We start from the raw sequence: 19,299 nt of genomic DNA on the forward strand, positions 1-19,299 counted from the left end.
TGTATCATTATATTTTACTTTTAAAATATCTTTCTAACCATATGAATTTTACAACAAACGGATTGCAAATGCTTTTCATTGACCAATCCAAGGCAACAAGTCCCTTTAAGGTATTGTAAAAGACCATGCATTGAATTTACACAGTAATTTTGCACCCATTTGTACACAGTGGAGGGCGATGTTCTTTGGATGGGGTCAGGGGTATTTTCATACAGGGTTTCTATACAGAGATTTCTGTCCGACTGTTTCGCATCAATCAAATCAATGTACCAGCGTGCTATACAGTTCAATATGCTACGTATACAGTCCAATATGATATAACTCAGTACATAGTCAACCCTCTTACTGTCTGACCATTCAATGCCATCTTATCTACTTTGGTTTTTAAAGCACTGGACACGTTTGGTAATTGTCAAAGACCAGTATTCTCACTCGAGGTTTGGTAATTGTCAAAGACCAGTATTCTCACTCGAGGTTTGGTAATTGTCAAAGACCAGTATTCTCACTCGAGGTTTGGTAATTGTCAAAGACCAGTATTCTCACTCGAGGTTTGGTAATTGTCAAAGACCAGTATTCTCACTCGAGGTTTGGTAATTGTCAAAGACCAGTATTCTCACTCGAGGTTTGGTAATTGTCAAAGACCAGTATTCTCACTCGAGGTTTGGTAATTGTCAAAGACCAGTATTCTCACTCGAGGTTTGGTAATTGTCAAAGACCAGTATTCTCACTCGAGGTTTGGTAATTGTCAAAGACCAGTATTCTCACTCGAGGTTTGGTAATTGTCAAAGACCAGTATTCTCACTCGAGGTTTGGTAATTGTCAAAGACCAGTATTCTCACTCGAGGTTTGGTAATTGTCAAAGACCAGTATTCTCACTCGAGGTTTGGTAATTGTCAAAGACCAGTATTCTCACTCGAGGTTTGGTAATTGTCAAAGACCAGTATTCTCACTCGAGGTTTGGTAATTGTCAAAGACCAGTATTCTCACTCGAGGTTTGGTAATTGTCAAAGACCAGTATTCTCACTCGAGGTTTGGTAATTGTCAAAGACCAGTATTCTCACTCGAGGTTTGGTAATTGTCAAAGACCAGTATTCTCACTCGAGGTTTGGTAATTGTCAAAGACCAGTATTCTCACTCGAGGTTTGGTAATTGTCAAAGACCAGTATTCTCACTCGAGGTTTGGTAATTGTCAAAGACCAGTATTCTCACTCAAGGTTTGGTAATTGTCAAAGACCAGTATTCTCACTCAAGGTTTGGTAATTGTCAAAGACCAGTATTCTCACTCGAGGTTTGGTAATTGTCAAAGACCAGTATTCTCACTCGAGGTTTGGTAATTGTCAAAGACCAGTATTCTCACTCGAGGTTTGGTAATTGTCAAAGACCAGTATTCTCACTCGAGGTTTGGTAATTGTCAAAGACCAGTATTCTCACTCGAGGTTTGGTAATTGTCAAAGACCAGTATTCTCACTCGAGGTTTGGTAATTGTCAAAGACCAGTATTCTCACTCGAGGTTTGGTAATTGTCAAAGACCAGTATTCTCACTCGAGGTTTGGTAATTGTCAAAGACCAGTATTCTCACTCGAGGTTTGGTAATTGTCAAAGACCAGTATTCTCACTCAAGGTTTGGTAATTGTCAAAGACCAGTATTCTCACTCGAGGTTTGGTAATTGTCAAAGACCAGTATTCTCACTCAAGGTTTGGTAATTGTCAAAGACCAGTATTCTCACTCAAGGTTTGGTAATTGTCAAAGACCAGTATTCTCACTTACAAACATTACATGTATGTGCATATAATAACAAACCTTTGAAAAATGTTGGGTCAATTGGTCATCGAATTTGCAAGAGAATAATGAAAGAAAAAAACACCCTTGTTGCTTTACTTTGTGTCCTTTCAGATGCATAATACGAGGCTTTAGCTGAAGTCTTTATTATTTGAGTGAGGAAAAATTTTGTATTAATATTGTTTTTTGCAGAACAGGCCGAGATTTGCGAAGATCCACTCGATATGCAAGCTTACAAGCGCTTAGAATAACTCTGATTTCTTTGCAACTAAACAAGGTTTTCTCTGATTAAGTTATACATGGAGAGGAGTTCCTTAGAAAAGGTAACAATAGAGTAACAATGGCAAGACCCACGAATGTCATCTATAAGATTGTTTGTGTACACACAGCGCAGCAAATATTTGCATAATTAATTGAGTGTACATGTACATAATTAACGTGTACATTTTAGAAGCAGTTTGTACACAGCTCAGCTCTACATGAACAAGCAGGTGTTTAAAAAAAAATTTTTTTATGCAAGTCGCCAGACACACAAGGCCTGAAGGCCACTTCAAGGTGTGGGCTACAATTATTTTATTTTAGAGGCAGTTGCCACCTACTCCTACATGTAGGTCTGAAACAGGGTTACCCCTTTTACAGTCCATATGGATGTACATGTATTGTAGGCTTGGGTATCATCAATCCGAAGCCTGGTTGGTAAAGGTATATATGGTACACATAAAAAACCAAAACAGGCGGTTGAAAAAGCAAATTATGTATTAACAATCAGGCAGTGGTAAAATGTGCCAAGAACGCTTGTGACTAAATGAAGCCCTTTTGGATTCTAAACTTCTCTATCACACGGCCTTGATCTTCATTATTGAAGGGCCACAGCAATTTTCCTCTGGTAAGGGGCACTTCTATACGTAGGAATATTAAAATTTGTACTGAAACTTTGCAAACTGCACCACAGCAAAAGCACATGGCACTATGACAATCGCTGTGGTTGCCGTTGGTTATTTCGAGGCCTGCTATCAGTTCTAATAAAAATCCTGCACCTTGACTTTAGTATTCATAATTCAGTAGCCATTAGATTAGAGTAAAACAACATTTGAACACCATTTTTGTATTTAAAAAGATAGGGCCCTACTTATTCAATTGAAAATCACAAGACCACTGGACTTGTTTCTTCTAGAGCTTACTGGCCAAACACTAAAATCATATGCCTTGTTTGAGCCCCGCAGCAGTTAACGCAGTGACCTACATGTATGATGTAAATTGCTTATGTTGTACACTGTAAACACAAGGTATCAACCTTTTGCAAGTATGAATAAGGTACATTTATTATGGTGGGGAATTCTTGTGAATTGACCAAGTGAACCCTACCCAGAGTGACAATGACAGTTTCTTCGACAGGCGAGACACACACACAAAGTGACAACAAAGGTGTAACACTTATTTGAACCTTTTGAGCGCAATCTTGCAAAGGGGTTGGCCCAGTTGGAGTGAATAAAGGTCTCTTTAGTGTATTTTCTTACTTGACAATATCTACTAAAGTTGGATTGCAAAAAACTTGATGGCAGGTGACAGGGCCTTTTTCCATTGCCGCTCCCCGATTATGGAATAGTCTACCACCCAAACCACTGTTACAAACCAGACACTCAAAAAGTGACCCAGCCTTTAAACTGGTTCTCAAGAAGACCCACTGTTTCCACAGCATCTTTATAACTGTCTTTTTTTCCTTTTTTCTTCAGAGCCTTTTATCCTTTGGCAAATTTTAGCCCTTTGAAAATCATTATTACAGATATTGGGCCAATTATAATGTCTTTTGTTGTTGTTTTGAAACAGCATCATCAGTAAAAAATTCCTTCCCAAGCACAAATAAAAAATATTTGGGCGATAATCAGGCGATGCATTTTAAACCGCATTGTTCAAATTTCTTGAGTACGCACATGTGTGTCTTACTGATATTGCGCTGTAATGTAATTTCTCAACACACATTACACGGAACATATATTTTACAAATCAACATATTGTACCATAGATGGTTGTACATGTATGTAAATTGTATCATGTTTTTGCCTTTTTGCAATACTTGGGGCAATGGTCTCTAACGCCCTAAATCTTGGAATCCATAAAACATTCTCCAGTACACTGTAAATTTGTAATGGCAAGTATGGAAAAAAGAAAAAAAAGAAAGATGGCTACACCTTCAGCATTGTTATTCATAGCAAGTTATTATAATTTTTTTCACAAGGTAGGGTTTGATTATTTATGCACAAGCAATCCCTATAAAGATGCATGTATAACATGTAGTCAGGTTCTACTGTACAAAATACACACTACACAATACTCTGTCGTGCCTGTATAATAACATTAGCTTTGAGATGGCTCATAATATACACTCATAAAAGCACTATCTCAAACTGGGGCATCATTCCCCCGCTGGGCACCGACTACACTCTGACCTAGCCATGATCCAACGGTGTTGACGTCTCATTACGATCATCATCATGTTCAGTACGCACTCCATACAGGTTAATTATAGTCAGGCTTGTGAATTGAACTTCTCCGGCGGGTGGCAAAGGGGGGGGGGGGGTAGGAAGGAAGGAAGCAAGCATGCACCTGGAAATCGAGGTAAATATTACAAATCAGGTCGACTATGTTTGATCATCAAGAAGTGGTCGGTAACGGTGGCCACTATTTTTTTAGGAAGTGCGGCTCAGGTTTTTTTTTCTTGGAAGGATGAGACATGTGGATTTAATTAAATTTTAGTGTCTCGGAAGGTGCTACTGTGCGACCCCCGTTCTGTGTTGAAAAAGGTCACTTGGTTTCAAGCTTGACTCATTCACAGATGTTCGGCAGATGGGGACATGTGTTGTTTTTTCTTGTGATGGACACTTGCCAATGTGGCCAATGGAACTGTTGCAAAGAGCTTTGTATATTTAGAATAACCACAACAAGAATCAAATATGCTTAATACACAACGATTTTTCAGGCAGACCACACACTACATTTATTTATTACCCAGACCTGATACTTTATGTACAAGTACGCACATGGGTAGGCAACTGCTGCCACAGTGACTCGGTGGCCCTTGAAAATTTAGGTACAAATTGACATTCAATTTTTAAATTTTTTTTTACCCAGATTGCTCGGCCACGACATGCCACAAATAATCTTTAAAGAAAGACATGTTTAACGAACAAACCATTTCTTTCTTTGAACGAAAGGTCATAAAACCATAAGCCTTTTCAAAGGAAGATACACTTACAATAAATTCCTAATTAGAGTGATCTTCATACGTAGCAAACAAAACGAAACAAAACAAAAAGGTTAGTGAATTAAGCTCTTCCTGTTAGCTCCCCAATGTTGAGAAGACAAACTATTGTGAACAAAAACTTAAGAGTTCTATTAAAATAAACTGAGGTTTTGCTACAGGTCTTCTTTCCCTCGGAATCAACATGTTTTCGTGATCTTTGAAAAGATCCAACATTTTGCTAGATTCTGGGGCAAGTTCGAAAGATTGCAAAAGGGAAATAATAGTGAGCTGTATTGGTAGGACAGTTTTCTGTAGCCCACGCAGGGCAAGTTGGAATTGTTTTTTACTAGCCCATAGCAGTTTTTACTAGACAACATCCGCCAGCTAATGTTAAGGGTGATCCCTGACACGAGTAAACATTATACGAAGCTACTGTCTCCCCATGATCTGCTATTTTCGTGATTCAAAGTTGCGTAAAGATATGGCAATCGCACAGCATCGGTAAACAGTATTGTCTAAAGGCCCACACTTCGTGTATTACGTGTACCACAATTTATATGTAAAATAACAACCCTGTGAAAATTTAGGCTCAATCGGTCATCGTAGTCGGGAGAAAATAATGGGATCGGGAGAAAATAACGGGAAAACCGCACGTTTCGCCATGTCATGACATGTGTTTAAATAAGTCTGTTATTCTCGATAATTGTTTTAAGGTTTTTTCAAAAAGTAAAGCATTTCATGGAATAATATTTCAAGGGAAGTCTTTCACCATTACCTTCTGTAAACTCTGTAAGTTATTTGTAAATCTGTGAACTTTTAATTTTTGTTCTGTTCAGAAATTTTCTAATGGCTTTAACTGCATGGGGCACCAGGGAATAAAGCGTGTACATCTTGGAAGTTTGATGGCCAGTTTTTTGTCAAAAGAAATTTTACTTACCCAGTAGCAGAAAAACAGGCGTAACTTACGTGTTTTGATAAAGAAGTTTTGACAGATTGTGTGCACTTCAACAATGGCTTTGCATTGATGCATCACTTACCAAAAACGCCAGCAAGAAAGAGTGCCTTTTGCTTTGCTTACAGTAAGCAGTTTTTAAGAAGAAGAAATTCTGCAAATGGCTGCTCAGTAAGCAGAAATCTGCTTGCGGTTTATAAAAAAAGTGCCCATGTCTTGGCACTATTGGCTCTGGTCGGAAATATTTAGTTTAAAGATTATAATATTTAAAAGGCTGGAGAACTTGACTCACACAAAATAAGCCTTGCTTAATCAGCATGACATTCCAGCCCAGGTGCAGAACAAAACAAATCGCAGGTCTCGCTTGTTAATTTTCTCTCTCAACCATGCGTTCATAACCCACGTACATCCTTCATGTCAGGATCTCTTAATAAACATCTCATTATGAATGTAATATTAGATACAAACACAAAATAAATCACTACAACCCAGTTCTGGTTGATGAACCATACTGTATGTCAACCCACAAGCTATTCATTCCCTTATAAATCATACAAAACAGTTTTGCGATTATTTTGTTGATCCTTTTTTTAGTTCCATTTTTTGTAAAAAAAAATTACGACCTTCCCCCCCAACAAATCTAGGACCTAATAGTTTTAAAGAAAGTCTGGAAGTAAAAAGGAACTTGTGATATATCCCAAATAATCCCAAAATCAAAAAAATCCAATCAATTTTAATCTTGAAGTGTTAGGTTTATTTTTGCTACCAATCTAGGACTTTACACTAAAACGAAAAATAAACAGCGCACAGCAACACAGTTTTCAGAATGGGAAAGAGGAATCTTGAGGGCACTGTTGCGACCTGTTTTTGGGGAGGCTGCCATTTGTAGACATGAGTAAACAATTTTGTATGATCAATTAATTATCACTACGATAAATCGACAAGAAATACAACAAAAATGCTTCGGAATATTTTTGACTCACCTCATTGTGTCTCTTTTGTAGGATCATATATTCCTGTTTCATCTCGGACTCTCTGTACTCGTGTCGGGCCACTTGAAAATAAAGAGAAAACAAACAATTACGATTTGCATTCAATCTCACTCATCATGAGCTCGTCTTTGAAGAGATCCAGTTACATGAAGGAGAGTAAATATGCCTATGATTCATCACTACGGGCAAGACATGCAAGTATTAAAGGCACTGGACACGTTCGGTAATTGTCAAACACCAGTATTCTCTCTTGCTGTTTCCCAACATAAGCCCGGTTCATACTTCCTGCGAATGCGAATGCATTACCAATATTGACATCACATATTTGTAACGAATAATTCGTGGCAGTTGTACTGTGCTCAACTTTTGCAAAACATTCGCTGCAAAAACAGAGTTGTGACTTAAAACACTTGTCACATTCGTTTCGCAATCCCATTCGCAAGAAGTATGAACCGGGCTATACATAACAAAACTTTGTGTGCTTTAAGATGTCCATAATAAAATGCATCAGCTGTTGTCTTTTATTATTTAAGTGAGAAATTCCCTCCTTCTCAAAAACTATGTTACTTCACAGGGAGCCGTATCTCACAATACAGCTCTCCATTGCTAAATACAGAGTAAGTTTTTATGCTAACAATTATTTTGAGTAACTACCAATTGTGTCCAGTGCCCTTAATTAAACCATAAATAATAAAACTTGTTTGATAGAAGATGAGCAGAGTGTAAACCACACAGAGCTCCAGAGATCTCCTTAGGATTCTTCAAAAGTGTATGGCAATCTGGACCAGATTTAAGGATGTTTGGCAGACGCATGCTGAATTGAAACAAGGTCTCCGAAATGTTTTGTACTTCATTTACAAATTTATTTACGCATTTATTTTTTATTGCTACCCTTTATGGTAGTGTTTAAAACCCAAATTATTGTGTGAACCCCAGCCCTCCCCAAAACAACCACATTTTGTTTTTTAAACATATTGGTCAAAATTTGGCTTAAGTCTTTCATTTTACAGAGATTGCACTGTTTTATTTTTGAGTCACATTTTCTTATCAAGAAAAGGGAATTTCAAAATTGTGCAGCTGTTATTTTTACAAGACTTTATTTTAAATGGTTAACTTTATTATGACAATAAATGTAAAAATTATCATAAGCCCACTATCTTGTCTGCCAAGAAATGACCTGGAATGGACACAGGTCACTGTTTATAAATAAGGTATAAAGAAAACATCAAAATCAGGGATGAATTTAAAAGGTTGATGTTCAATGTTACTTCCAGATTTGACGTCACATTTAACAGATCTTCAATCACATCTGAACTCCATTTACTGACCTTGATCGGCATAATTCTTGACCTTTAAGGTCATCTGTTTCTGTGTGAGTTCCAACGCCTCCTTACGTCCCTGAAGCGCCCTCTTCTCCTGGTCATTTGCATCCTCATACTCCAAAAATTTCTGTTGAAACAAATTTGTTACAAAATAAATAATAGCAAATATAATTTTACACATCAACATCAAGTAATTAACCATAATGGAACCTCTTCAAAAATTCTGAAAACATTTATATAACGCCATAAAAAAAAAGGTTGTGCCATTTGTGTCCTTGAGCAAGATACTTTAAAACCACGATTCTTTGCCCTGGAGATGAGACGTAAAGCCAATGTTGGTCTCATGTGTTGTGTAATGTTGTATTGTAAAAGAACCCAGTTTCACTTATCACTGAGAGATGAGATTTGTCGGACCTGGTGTTTTCTGGCAGTGGCTGCTGAATACATCGCAGGCCGCAGCACCTTGTAAAACCTTATGACATGGTACATATAAGTGCTACATAAATTGGTCTCACAATTAAAAAATCGTAAAAACCTGTCGTAACAGGTATCTGTTTAATCGCCTTGAGCACCTTATCGGTAAGATGCGCTACAATATAAAGGACAATACTGTATTAAATTATTTTCTTATTATATGAGGATGATATTGGCAGGAATTATAAATGGGGATTCATCAATAAGTGGTCACAATATAACAGGATAGAAACAATATACAGGTCAACACGTAACAACCGCGCCATCACAACAATAAAACCTTGAATAAAAAATGATAATTATGTCCAACATGTGCACTACTTGACCCGTTGGCATTATTATGAGACTGCTGAAACAGAAATGGATCTACATGTAATGTACATAGTCAGTTGTCCACTTCAACAGAACATGCACTGGCCATCATTAAAAACACCGCAGGTTATTTTCGGAAAAACGGTCTTGTACAAATACAAAGATGCAGAGTTAAATGGCATCATTTGACAGCATTGATTTGATACATCTATCAATCACATTACACACTCTATTAGAAACACATTATCAAGAGTACAAGAGGGGAGCTGTGAACCAACTAACTGGCAGAAAATAAAAATCAATCCAGCCACAAGCGCACATTGTAACAACACACACAGTCTACAAAACCACAGTCCATATTCACTACACAACACAGTACAGAAACTGCTTTAACTTAAAACAGGTGTTTACATTTAGGGACAAATATTGTGTAAATTCTATTCGAAAGCCTCATTGTTATAAAGATGGCAATGGCATCCAAGGCCTGTACATGCTTAGTTTTTGAAAGGGCAAGGGCACCAAGGCATTTTCTCCTTGAAAAAGGGCATCCTATGAGGACTTCTTTAATTTCTACTGTCGAGCATTTCATGGGGCAAGGCAATCACCAGGGGGCATGGAGGCAATCGCCTCCATGAAGTATCAGGTCTGCATCCTGTGAAAATATTTTGTCTGACGTATGCTGACAAAATTAAATCTCCAATTATTGTGTAATTTCTGTCAAAAAGCTTTCTTGTTTTATATAAAGATGGTAATGATACCTGCAAGCATGCTGCAATTATTTTGTCTGAAATGCCCTTGTTGATTAGAAATCACTAAAAGAAGACCTATAATGACAACATTTGAGTCGTCAAAACTCACCTCAAGCGCGTCAAGGCGAGTTTTGGAGATTCAAAACCCACAGAATCCAAGATTGGTGTTTTGCAAATTAGTGCCCTTTTAAAATGGCGAAAATTATCATCAAATTTTATTCGGACAATGCAATTCAGACAACAAATGCTTCCTTGGTTACAATTGTAATGGAATGCGCATCCAGTTACGTACACATAATCTCTCTTGAGAATTTGTTGTAAGAGAAACCTGTGAGAAAAAAAAATCAAATTAAGTTTCCGATTTCAGAAAGGATTTTATGTGTCGTTTTTATCAAATTATCGTAGAATTGCGATAGAGATGACATGAAGTCATTGTACAGTGCTAAATGAAATTCATGACTGGTCTATTTAATGAAAATTTTCAGACTATTTCTATTTGATTAAATTCAGTTCAGACTAAAGTAAAAGTGCTCAGTACTGAGTCAGGACTGTTTCGCACTTGCACTGGAAAAATAAATACAAATATCCACATCAATGAAGAATGACTCTATTTGCCTGATCACTTTAGGGTTTGGTCTAGAAGGGAAAAAATAAAATAAAATTAGATTTCATGACCATGGATTCTGAGTGCATCTTAATACACGGTCAATTTATTTGGACTGGAAGAATTTTGCGTTATTGAGAATATTGAGTACAGACTTTGTGCTCAGCTCAGCAGACTTGCAGTTTACTCAGTTAATTCTCTTTTGTTTAAATTAGGGGAAAAAATACTAATTCCTAGTTTAACGCACAAAACATATTAAACATAATCCATTCAATGCAAGGTACATGTAGTTACATGATGTAGGCACTAGGCCCCTACCAATTTGAAGTGAAATGTTACTCAAAATGCTTTTAATATCAAATTGAAAGCTGCTATAAAATAGTCTTCTAACCAAAAGTCGTTACTGCCTTAATTTTATGAGTGATTACCAAACGTAAAGGTCTTCCTTTCCCTTTAAAGACACTGGACACTATTGGTAATTGTCAAAGACCAGTCTTCTCACTTGGTGTATCTCAACATATGCATTTAATAAAATAACAAACCTGTGAAAATTTCAGCTCAATTGGTCATCGAAGTTGCGAGATAATAAGGAAAGAAAAAACACCCTTGTCACACAAAGTTGTTTGCTTTCAGATGCTTGATTCGAGACCTCACATTCTAAACTTGAGGTCTCGAAATCAAATTCGTGGAAAATTATTTCTTTCTCGAAAACTACGTCACTGCAGAGGGAGCCGTTTCTCACAATGTTTTATACTATCAACATCTCCCCATTACTCATTACCAATTACGGTTTTATGCTAATAATTATTTTGAGTAATTACCAATAGTGTCCACTGCCTTTAAAAGATTCTCAGCATCCAACATCAATGCAAGAAAGACAGCAAGAGGAGAGATACAAATGAAAGTAAGAAAGAAGAGACATTTTCTGATGGATTGGATCGATGGAGGAGCATCTTATTTCACAGTCTGAATTCTTGTACCAATGATGGCCACCATTCCTCATCGACAGTCGACACCTCTTGTTATTGATTTCGCTCTGAGCTAGACCTTTCACTAATTGATGCGTCAGTGTGAGCTAACAATGTTCTGGTAATAACTCAAGATTTCTTACTGTGGATTCATTTTTGTTTTCTGTTCCACTGGTGATTTGTGGGGGGGGGGGGGGGGCTACTAACTGCCATGCAATTTTAGCATCAGGCCAATACATAATTACTCTTTACAGGAGATTTAACCTGTTAAAGCTTGGTTTTCTCTCATTTCAAGTTCAATTCTGGTTTTGTACAAAATAAATTGAGCCAGGAGAGGGGGGTTAAGTAGAGGGTGCAGACATGTTGATCAAAGGAATACATGTGTGTAGCCTAAAAATGAAATTGACGCAGAATTTCATACATTGGGGATGGGACGTCAGGGGAATTGGGTCAATCAAATCTTCAGATATGCCACTGTAAATTAAGACTATGAGGTAGCGAAATACTTTTATTTGATGAGCAAATGACCCCTGCACTGCTGGAATTGACTTGAATTACAGGCCACAGGTTTACAGTAATCAAGTTCATGATTTGCTAAATGCTAAATCATGTGAATGGACCTTCTTTTTTTTTTACATCTTAGGTTTAGACTTTAGCTCAGGTGAAACAATGTCAATGATAACACAATGGAAGACACACATCTCTGACACGTGGTACACAAAATGGGCCAATGACTCAACGAGCAGTCTTCCATTGACCTCTTGAAGAGGGTGCCTCTTATCAATGATGTTGTGCCATTTTAAAGGTATTTATGCCAGAGCAGAACTTTGCATAATATCCAAAGTTTCAATAAGCACATCTTGTTCAAGGAGATCATTTCAAACAGCTGGATTGTCATCTGCAAATCAGAACACGATGCTTGGTCCTACTACTTGCCATCAACTCGCTGACTTGCCACACACCTTCCAGATGCGCAGCGGGTGTGAATTTTTAGTGCTAAGCTGCAGGTTGCAACATAAATGTTTGTAAAAACAAATCTGGAAGACTATCAAAAGGCTGAAAATTGTTTGTTGTTTTAAATCCAAACATTCTGATTAAATTCAAACTTAAATTTAAATACGATTAGTTGCAATTGCATGGTTAAGTTTAAGTGAGTTAATCACAAGTGTATAGAGTCTCAGCATAGCATGGAGCAAGTGAATTTATTTATTTACTTAAAGTCACCTAGAAATAGAATTTGTTTTTCTTCAAACGCTAGAGTATTTTGTTTATGAACAATACAATCATTTTTTTGAGTAACTGTTTGTAACGACTTAGTTTTAGGTTTAAAAAATAGATTAAAGTTGTTTGGGGGCTGACTCCGCCTACCCATCTGCTCCGTGACCGTAGTTCTGTACGTAGGCATCACACCAATAAGGCCCCTAGACGTAGTGTACGGGGCCAGACTATAAGTTTTCTCTTCAAATATCGCGCCTCGATTGACGTCACAAACAGCACCTTCTTGGGACAGGCCTACTTTTAAATGTGTAAAATAAAATTGAAACTAATTTTTTTAAACCTTGGTTAACTCAACTGTTTATTCATATTTTATTTATGTTCCACTCATCAAACCACAAATTTTAGTGACAAAAGCTTTATTTTGACAAAATACCACTTCCAGGTGACTTTAATGTAACTCCTGGTCAGACTCGGAATCCAAACCAAACAAAACATAATATTTAACATTAACAAACCTGTTCAGCTTGCTTGCGGAGTTGCTTTTCCCTCTCGTACTGTGTGATAAGTTGCTCATTATCATCTTTAAGAAGTTCCAACTCCACCTCATAGTCCTTATTTTCAGCCACAGTCCCGTCAAGATTTTCCAGGACACTGACGACAAGTGGCATCAATTCTTTGACGACGTCTTCGTCGTAGCCTTTGATCATTCGCTCAAATTCTCGGTAGATGCTCGAAGCAAGAGCCTGCACCCGCTCGGACATCACGCTAACCCCGCCGTCGTCGGCTGTGCCGTACACGGTCTCGTCGTCCATCATGGCTACAGTTTCTGACCCGCCAACGGGAATCACGACCGAGAGGGTACCTCAAACTATCCTCCTGCGATCTCTGAATGGAATATACTCTGCGTTTTGGTGAAATTTTGATAAAAATCTGGTGCTTTTAACCTCGATTCACACACCTTCTTTTTGCAATCATCACATATCCATGTCATTGGCTTCACGGGTATCCACCGTGACGTGTCATTGCTTTGTACAGTACAAGGGGGTTACCATCTAAATCATGTGACGAATCTACAGCAGCCGTCGAAAAAGGATCCAGAGAGAGGAGGGGTGGAGTCAAAGGGGCGTGGACAGACTTTAAGGGGAATTGAAATTATTTCTGCAGTCGAACATTCAGATGGATGGCGGCACAAATGGCAATATTTGTTAAGACGAGGTTTAAGCTCAAAAATTTCCCCGAAACAACAACAACAACCAACACTGTAGGCCTAGCGTGTCCCTCATTTTAGTCGTTGTGTCCGATTACCCCCCCCCCCCCCGGGGGGGGGGGGGTGTTTCAAAGACGGTTTTACCGTTTTTTTAAAAGTTGTATTCATGTAGTCTACCTTCATCATCCCGGACTTCACATACTATTGACAATCCTTCCTAATTCTTCTTCAATGGACAACCACTCTGGAGATAGATGAGAGACCGTTTTTCTTGAAGAGCGCCCCCAATATTGCAACCAGTCAGACAGGTGGTAAAAACCATTGATCTCGGCATTATAATGGAGATCAATGGTAAAAACCCACCTTTTAAGCTGTATGAAAAGACCGAGTGCCTTCGGCGTGTTTGATTCTTCGATGATAACATCTTTCTTCCAAGAATTTATGATTTGACGTATACAACAACAACAACAACAACACGAACAAGTGAGAAGAACAACAATAACATTAGAAAGTTAAAAGAGAAAAACAACAATTACAAAAAGTAAACAAACCCCAGCATATCGAACAAACAAAAACAAAACTTGATCAGCCGGACTGTTTTCCGACGTGGTTGGTTATGTAATCCCGTATGACACAGTCGCACGACAATAAAGAATTCCAAACAGAAAACTGTATTTTGTTTCCACAATGAAAGATTTTTTTTATTGGAGAAAGAGACTATGCTTAACAATGCTTTACACTGTTATCCAAATTAGTAATAAGTAACTTTGAGTTAAACAAGACTGTTTTAAAACTTATATGTAGAGTACTTCAAACAGTATGTAGTTGATAAACAAGGGAAAACAAGCTAGGAATAAGGTTCAAAATATAGGCCTTGTAATTTACCTTTAATTTTTTATTATCTTCTCAGCTATTTTTTTATTTATTTTTAATTTAGTACTTATAAGCAGGTATATACAAGGGTTCGGGATAAAGTCGTTCTAGAAAGGGAAGTCATTCCTAAACCAAAAACTTATATAGGCCTTACTGATTTTTCCTCACACATTACGTGTCTGTTTTGATGCCTTGATTTTGTACACCTGGGCCCAGTTTCTCAAAGCACAGAATTGCCTATACGCCGAATCTTTGCTTACGGTAAGCAGAGCCATTAAATAATGTGTGCAGGGATTTTTTTTACCACAAATAGTACTATGAATTTTTGGTTTCTGCACAGTATGTCTACGATAATGATGTTTTTGAAAAAAAAAGATAACTTCAAAAAATTCTCTAGTTCAAGAATACAATTGCAAAAACCGAAACTGGCAATTCAATTGGGCGGGGGGGGGGGGGGGGGGGGGGGGGGGTTGATGTTTTATATATAAAATGTTGCAATTGTTTCAAATGAGCATTTTTACCCCTGAAAATGAACAGGTCTATTTTCAACAAAAATGTTAAACACCTTTCTCCAGTAGGCCCTATTGTATCAATGTAATTAGATAAGACTTTTATTTAATGATCAGTTTGTAAAACTGATATAACAAGATAATTTAAAAACACTACATCCAAAGCTCATAGAAATTTTGCCCTTTGATGGAGCAGGTGTTTTACAAAAGTCTTTAGAATGATGACGATGAATAATGCAAAGCTAAATATTTTACACTGACCTTTTGTCTGCGTTTCGATATTAATGTAAATATTAAAGAGACAAATGTCAATGTAAACATACATTAAAAAATATAATCAAAATACAGAGCACAAACCATTAACTACCTCAGCTTGTCATTAAGTCTTAAGTTCTGTAAAAATGTTGATAATTTTGTTACAAATGTTAGGATATTATTATATCGCCAGTTATTTTAAACTTCAATCTTTTATTTATATAATAAGTTACATTGCAGTAACAGTTTAAACAATGTACACGTGGTGATGAAAAATTAACACTTCCTTCAGCACACTCAATATTATTTACATCCATTTTACAAGAACATACAAACTCGTTGTCTTTAACAATTAACGAAACTAATAAATTATAACTCCACGCACAAACTATGAATTTTATTTAATATTCACATAAACCAATTAGATCGCATTGGGAGGAACATACTGCTTTAAAGGCACTGAACACGTTTGGTATTAATTTGTCAAAAACCCGTGTTCTCACTTGGTGTATCCCTATAAGCATAAAATAACAAGCCTGTACAAATTTGAGATCAATCGGTCATCGAAGTTGCAAGAAAATGATGAAACAAAAACGCCCTTGTTGGACGAATTTGTGTGCTTTCAGATAGGAATAGAAGACTTCTAACTAGTGAGAAAATACCTCTTTCTCAAAAACTACGTTGCTTCTGAGGGAGTCGTTTCCCACAATGTTTTATACTATTAATAGCTCTCCAATGCTCGTTACCAAGTCACCTTTTAAGTTAATATTTGTTTTGAGTAATTACCAAACGTGTACCTTCCTTTTAAGAATAGTTGTGCTGGGGTACTTTTTGGTATTTGAGCAGCTCTATGAACTTGGAGCCATGTGGCGTGAGTATCTCGAACTTTTTGGTGGTATCCAAGTCATAATTATTCAGTACAGATAAGCGAAAATTAGGAGGGGGAACAGTCACCTCAGCTAACGTGAATTACCGTGTGTTTGGAGCTGATAACAATTAATTTGTGACAATTATGATGTTTCCTTTTTCTTGGCAACATTATTTCGTGTCTCGAAAGCCACTCACATTCCGAGCCAACTCACAGGACGTGAAATCTCAAGAAATTCCCTGGAATTCTTTGTGAACATGTTTAAACACTTTCATGCCACTTCACTGGGCAAGATTAACACTCTGTAAGCTATGTTAACTCTGGGTTATTTAACTCTATCTCCGCGAGCAGAGGTAGATCTAGCTTTTTCCCGGGATAGGTTTGTTCCATCTGCAAGGGGTTAGCAAGTTCAAAATATCGAACAAATTTTTGCGGGAATTTCCCGGGTAATTTACACAGTGCGAAACGGGCGGTCCTATTTTTGGGGGGCGTGAAACGTATTTTTTATATTTTTTATTTTTTTAACCAAGGATGTATGGCGCGCCATTTGAAAATGAAATAGCATGGCGGATGGAAAATATACACTGTTCACATCAGATTTCAAATTATACAGAGCACACTTTCTTAGAAAATATTGCTGAACAATTTAAGCGAAACTTAGACGGACACCAGTATATAAAATGATATTTCTTTTTGCTGTGATGCTGGTTGGCGTCCTTGTGCTCAGCAACTTTGTCTGCCTTTGAAACAATAATCAGTTTTATGAAATTAGGCCCTAATACGAGATTGTTTTGAAATCCTTTAGGCCTAGGCTTATTTTTAGGCAAAATGGTATAACTTTTTAGGCAAATTAAGGATTTTACATTTAAGTACCAAACCAGGAAGAAAAGTTTTGACAAATCACAATAAACTGCAATGAAAACATGTAGGCTTCGCGAAAAATAACGAACTTGACGGAAAAGAGACGTGAATAGGACGAACAAGTGATGTCATCTTTCCCGTACATTATTACCACACTTAACACCATGTAAAAGAAAAATGTAATATCAATATCAACATAATTACACGCTACACTATTTGCTAGCAAGTTTGATAATAAATACATGAATGATTAAATAGTGAGTAACAATGAGAAATGAACTGTCCTCTAAATATTGGAAAAAAAATACATAACTGAAAACACCATTCAGAACTTGTTCAAATTAATTACAAGAAAATGAACATTTTTGCCAGAAACAAAAGTCGTTTGTATGATCTAACTGAAACGGGTACGAATTACAATATAAATGAAGATTATTATTAATGATTATGAACACCACAAGGTAAAAGAAATAAACATCAACGTTGAATCGAGCAAGGCCAACAAGCGATAAAAAAAACTTGGTGAATAATTGCTGGAACTGAAAAATCTGTTTGAGTAACAACTGTGAAACGCAGGGAAAGAGGGAAAAATCCCCTGAGTTTACCCGATCCCATATTCTATGAAATGTTTAGAACACAAGCTTTTTATGCCTCACTTCATCAGGGCCATCATAAAGAGAGCTCGCGGTTGGGACTCAATCAATGCATCACTGGCCAATGAGCAAAACATATTCCGTGCAGGTTCGTGGGGGACGGAGCTCCGCCTGCTCCCACGAGCACTCTCAAACGAAGGCATCAGTTTGGTGCGAAAACCCCCATATAGAAAGTGCAAGTCTCACGCGATACTATGAATGTTCCCAAAAAGTTAGTAGAAGTTGGATTACGAGACATGTAACTCTACAAAAAAACAAACATATCCACTCTTAACAGTGATTTAAATTTTGCTTTTTTAATAAAATATTAAGTATAATTTTCATATGATCTAGAGTATGACCGATGTAAATTCGTAGCATCCGTATTTATTTTTCAAAGATGGGAGTAACCATGTCGAGTGTGATCCTCTCCGAGTAATGCGGGAGAGAACGTTAAGTACTGTCCAGAGTGGTGTTGATCAGCGCCCTCTGTTGCCTCGGATGCCTCATGCGTCTCATCGTCGTCTGCTCCTTCGTGTTGGTGCGAGAACGGAGGAGGAGGGACGGGAGGAGGTGGGGTTTGATTGTAGAACATTACACTCCGGAGGCAGGTTTGAATCTCCTCCCTCAATGAGCCTACAATCTCCATCTTCATCTCCTCGAGGTCTCGCTTCGTCATCATCGCCCCCCGGGATGAGTCGCTCTTGTCCCCATCACCAGACACCGTGAGGAACACCGGAGCGGACGGGTACAGTGGTGTCGGGGCGTGCACCTCATTCGATGAGCTACCTGAGCTGCTGTTGCGCTGGCTTACGGTGCTTGCACGGCTGCTGGAGCGTTGTTGATGACGGGCTGGGTTGTGTGGTGAACCGCTGGTGTTACTGACAATGTGTAGGATCTCGTGTTTGATACTCTTCATGTTGGCGTGCTCGCGAGCCTCTTCGCGCTTACGGTCTTCTCGTAGTTCATACCTGATGGTTAGAAACAAGTTTTAAAAAGAAGCATCGAGGAAAGTTTTCTTATAAATGTAAAGTAAAATAAGGTTAGGGCAAAACAAACTGTTCATGTTGGGCAAGTTCAACAAATAATTTTTAAAGTTAATAATGTGAAGCTGGGTCCGATACGATTCGACAGCACCTTTGAAGCAGGAGGTCTTAAAGGCAGTGGACACTATTGGTAATTACTCAAAATAAGTATTAGCATAACCCTTTACTTGCAACGAGTAACGGAGAGCTGTTGATAGTATAAAACATTGTGAGAAACGGCTCCCTCTGAAGTAATGTAGTTTTCGAGAAAGAAGTAATTTTCCACGAGTTTGATTTCGAGACCTCAAGTTTAGAATTTGAGGTCTCGAAATTAAACATCTGAAAGCATACAACTTCGTGTGACGACTACGACGACCAAGCGAGCTCAAATTTTCACTGGTTTGTTATTTTATGCATATTATGTTGAGATACACCAAGTGAAAAGACTGGTCTTTGA

The 19,299-nt window shown here is 37.7% G+C and overlaps 2 protein-coding genes across 7 annotated transcripts in view; both read right to left on the reverse strand.

Moving 5' to 3' along the window:
• Window positions 1–13,637, reverse strand: part of LOC117293936 (C-Jun-amino-terminal kinase-interacting protein 4-like) — a 69,271-nt gene extending 55,634 nt beyond the window's left edge. For 2 of the 6 annotated variants that reach the window (XM_033776431.1, XM_033776429.1), the window contains exons 1-3: window positions 13,128–13,636; window positions 8,294–8,414; window positions 6,957–7,027 (exon numbers count right to left, since the gene is read on the reverse strand). In XM_033776431.1, the coding sequence (XP_033632322.1) occupies window positions 6,957–7,027; window positions 8,294–8,414; window positions 13,128–13,427 (492 nt within the window). In that variant the 5' untranslated portion in view covers window positions 13,428–13,636. Of the gene's footprint in view, window positions 1–6,956; window positions 7,028–8,293; window positions 8,415–13,127 lie in introns of all 6 variants that reach the window. The other 4 variants (XM_033776433.1, XM_033776432.1, XM_033776434.1 and 1 more) reach the window with 3 other exon arrangements.
• A 2,551-nt stretch (window positions 13,638–16,188) lies between these two features.
• LOC117293398 (transient-receptor-potential-like protein) overlaps window positions 16,189–19,299 on the reverse strand; it is a 35,306-nt gene continuing 32,195 nt past the window's right edge. Inside the window, exon 8 of the mRNA XM_033775713.1 lies at window positions 16,189–18,788. Within this exon, the coding sequence (XP_033631604.1) occupies window positions 18,212–18,788 (577 nt within the window). The 3' untranslated portion in view covers window positions 16,189–18,211. The remainder of the gene's footprint in view (window positions 18,789–19,299) is intronic.

The sequence above is a fragment of the Asterias rubens genome, chromosome 8, assembly GCF_902459465.1.
Source record: "Asterias rubens chromosome 8, eAstRub1.3, whole genome shotgun sequence".
NCBI lineage: Eukaryota > Metazoa > Echinodermata > Asteroidea > Forcipulatida > Asteriidae > Asterias > Asterias rubens.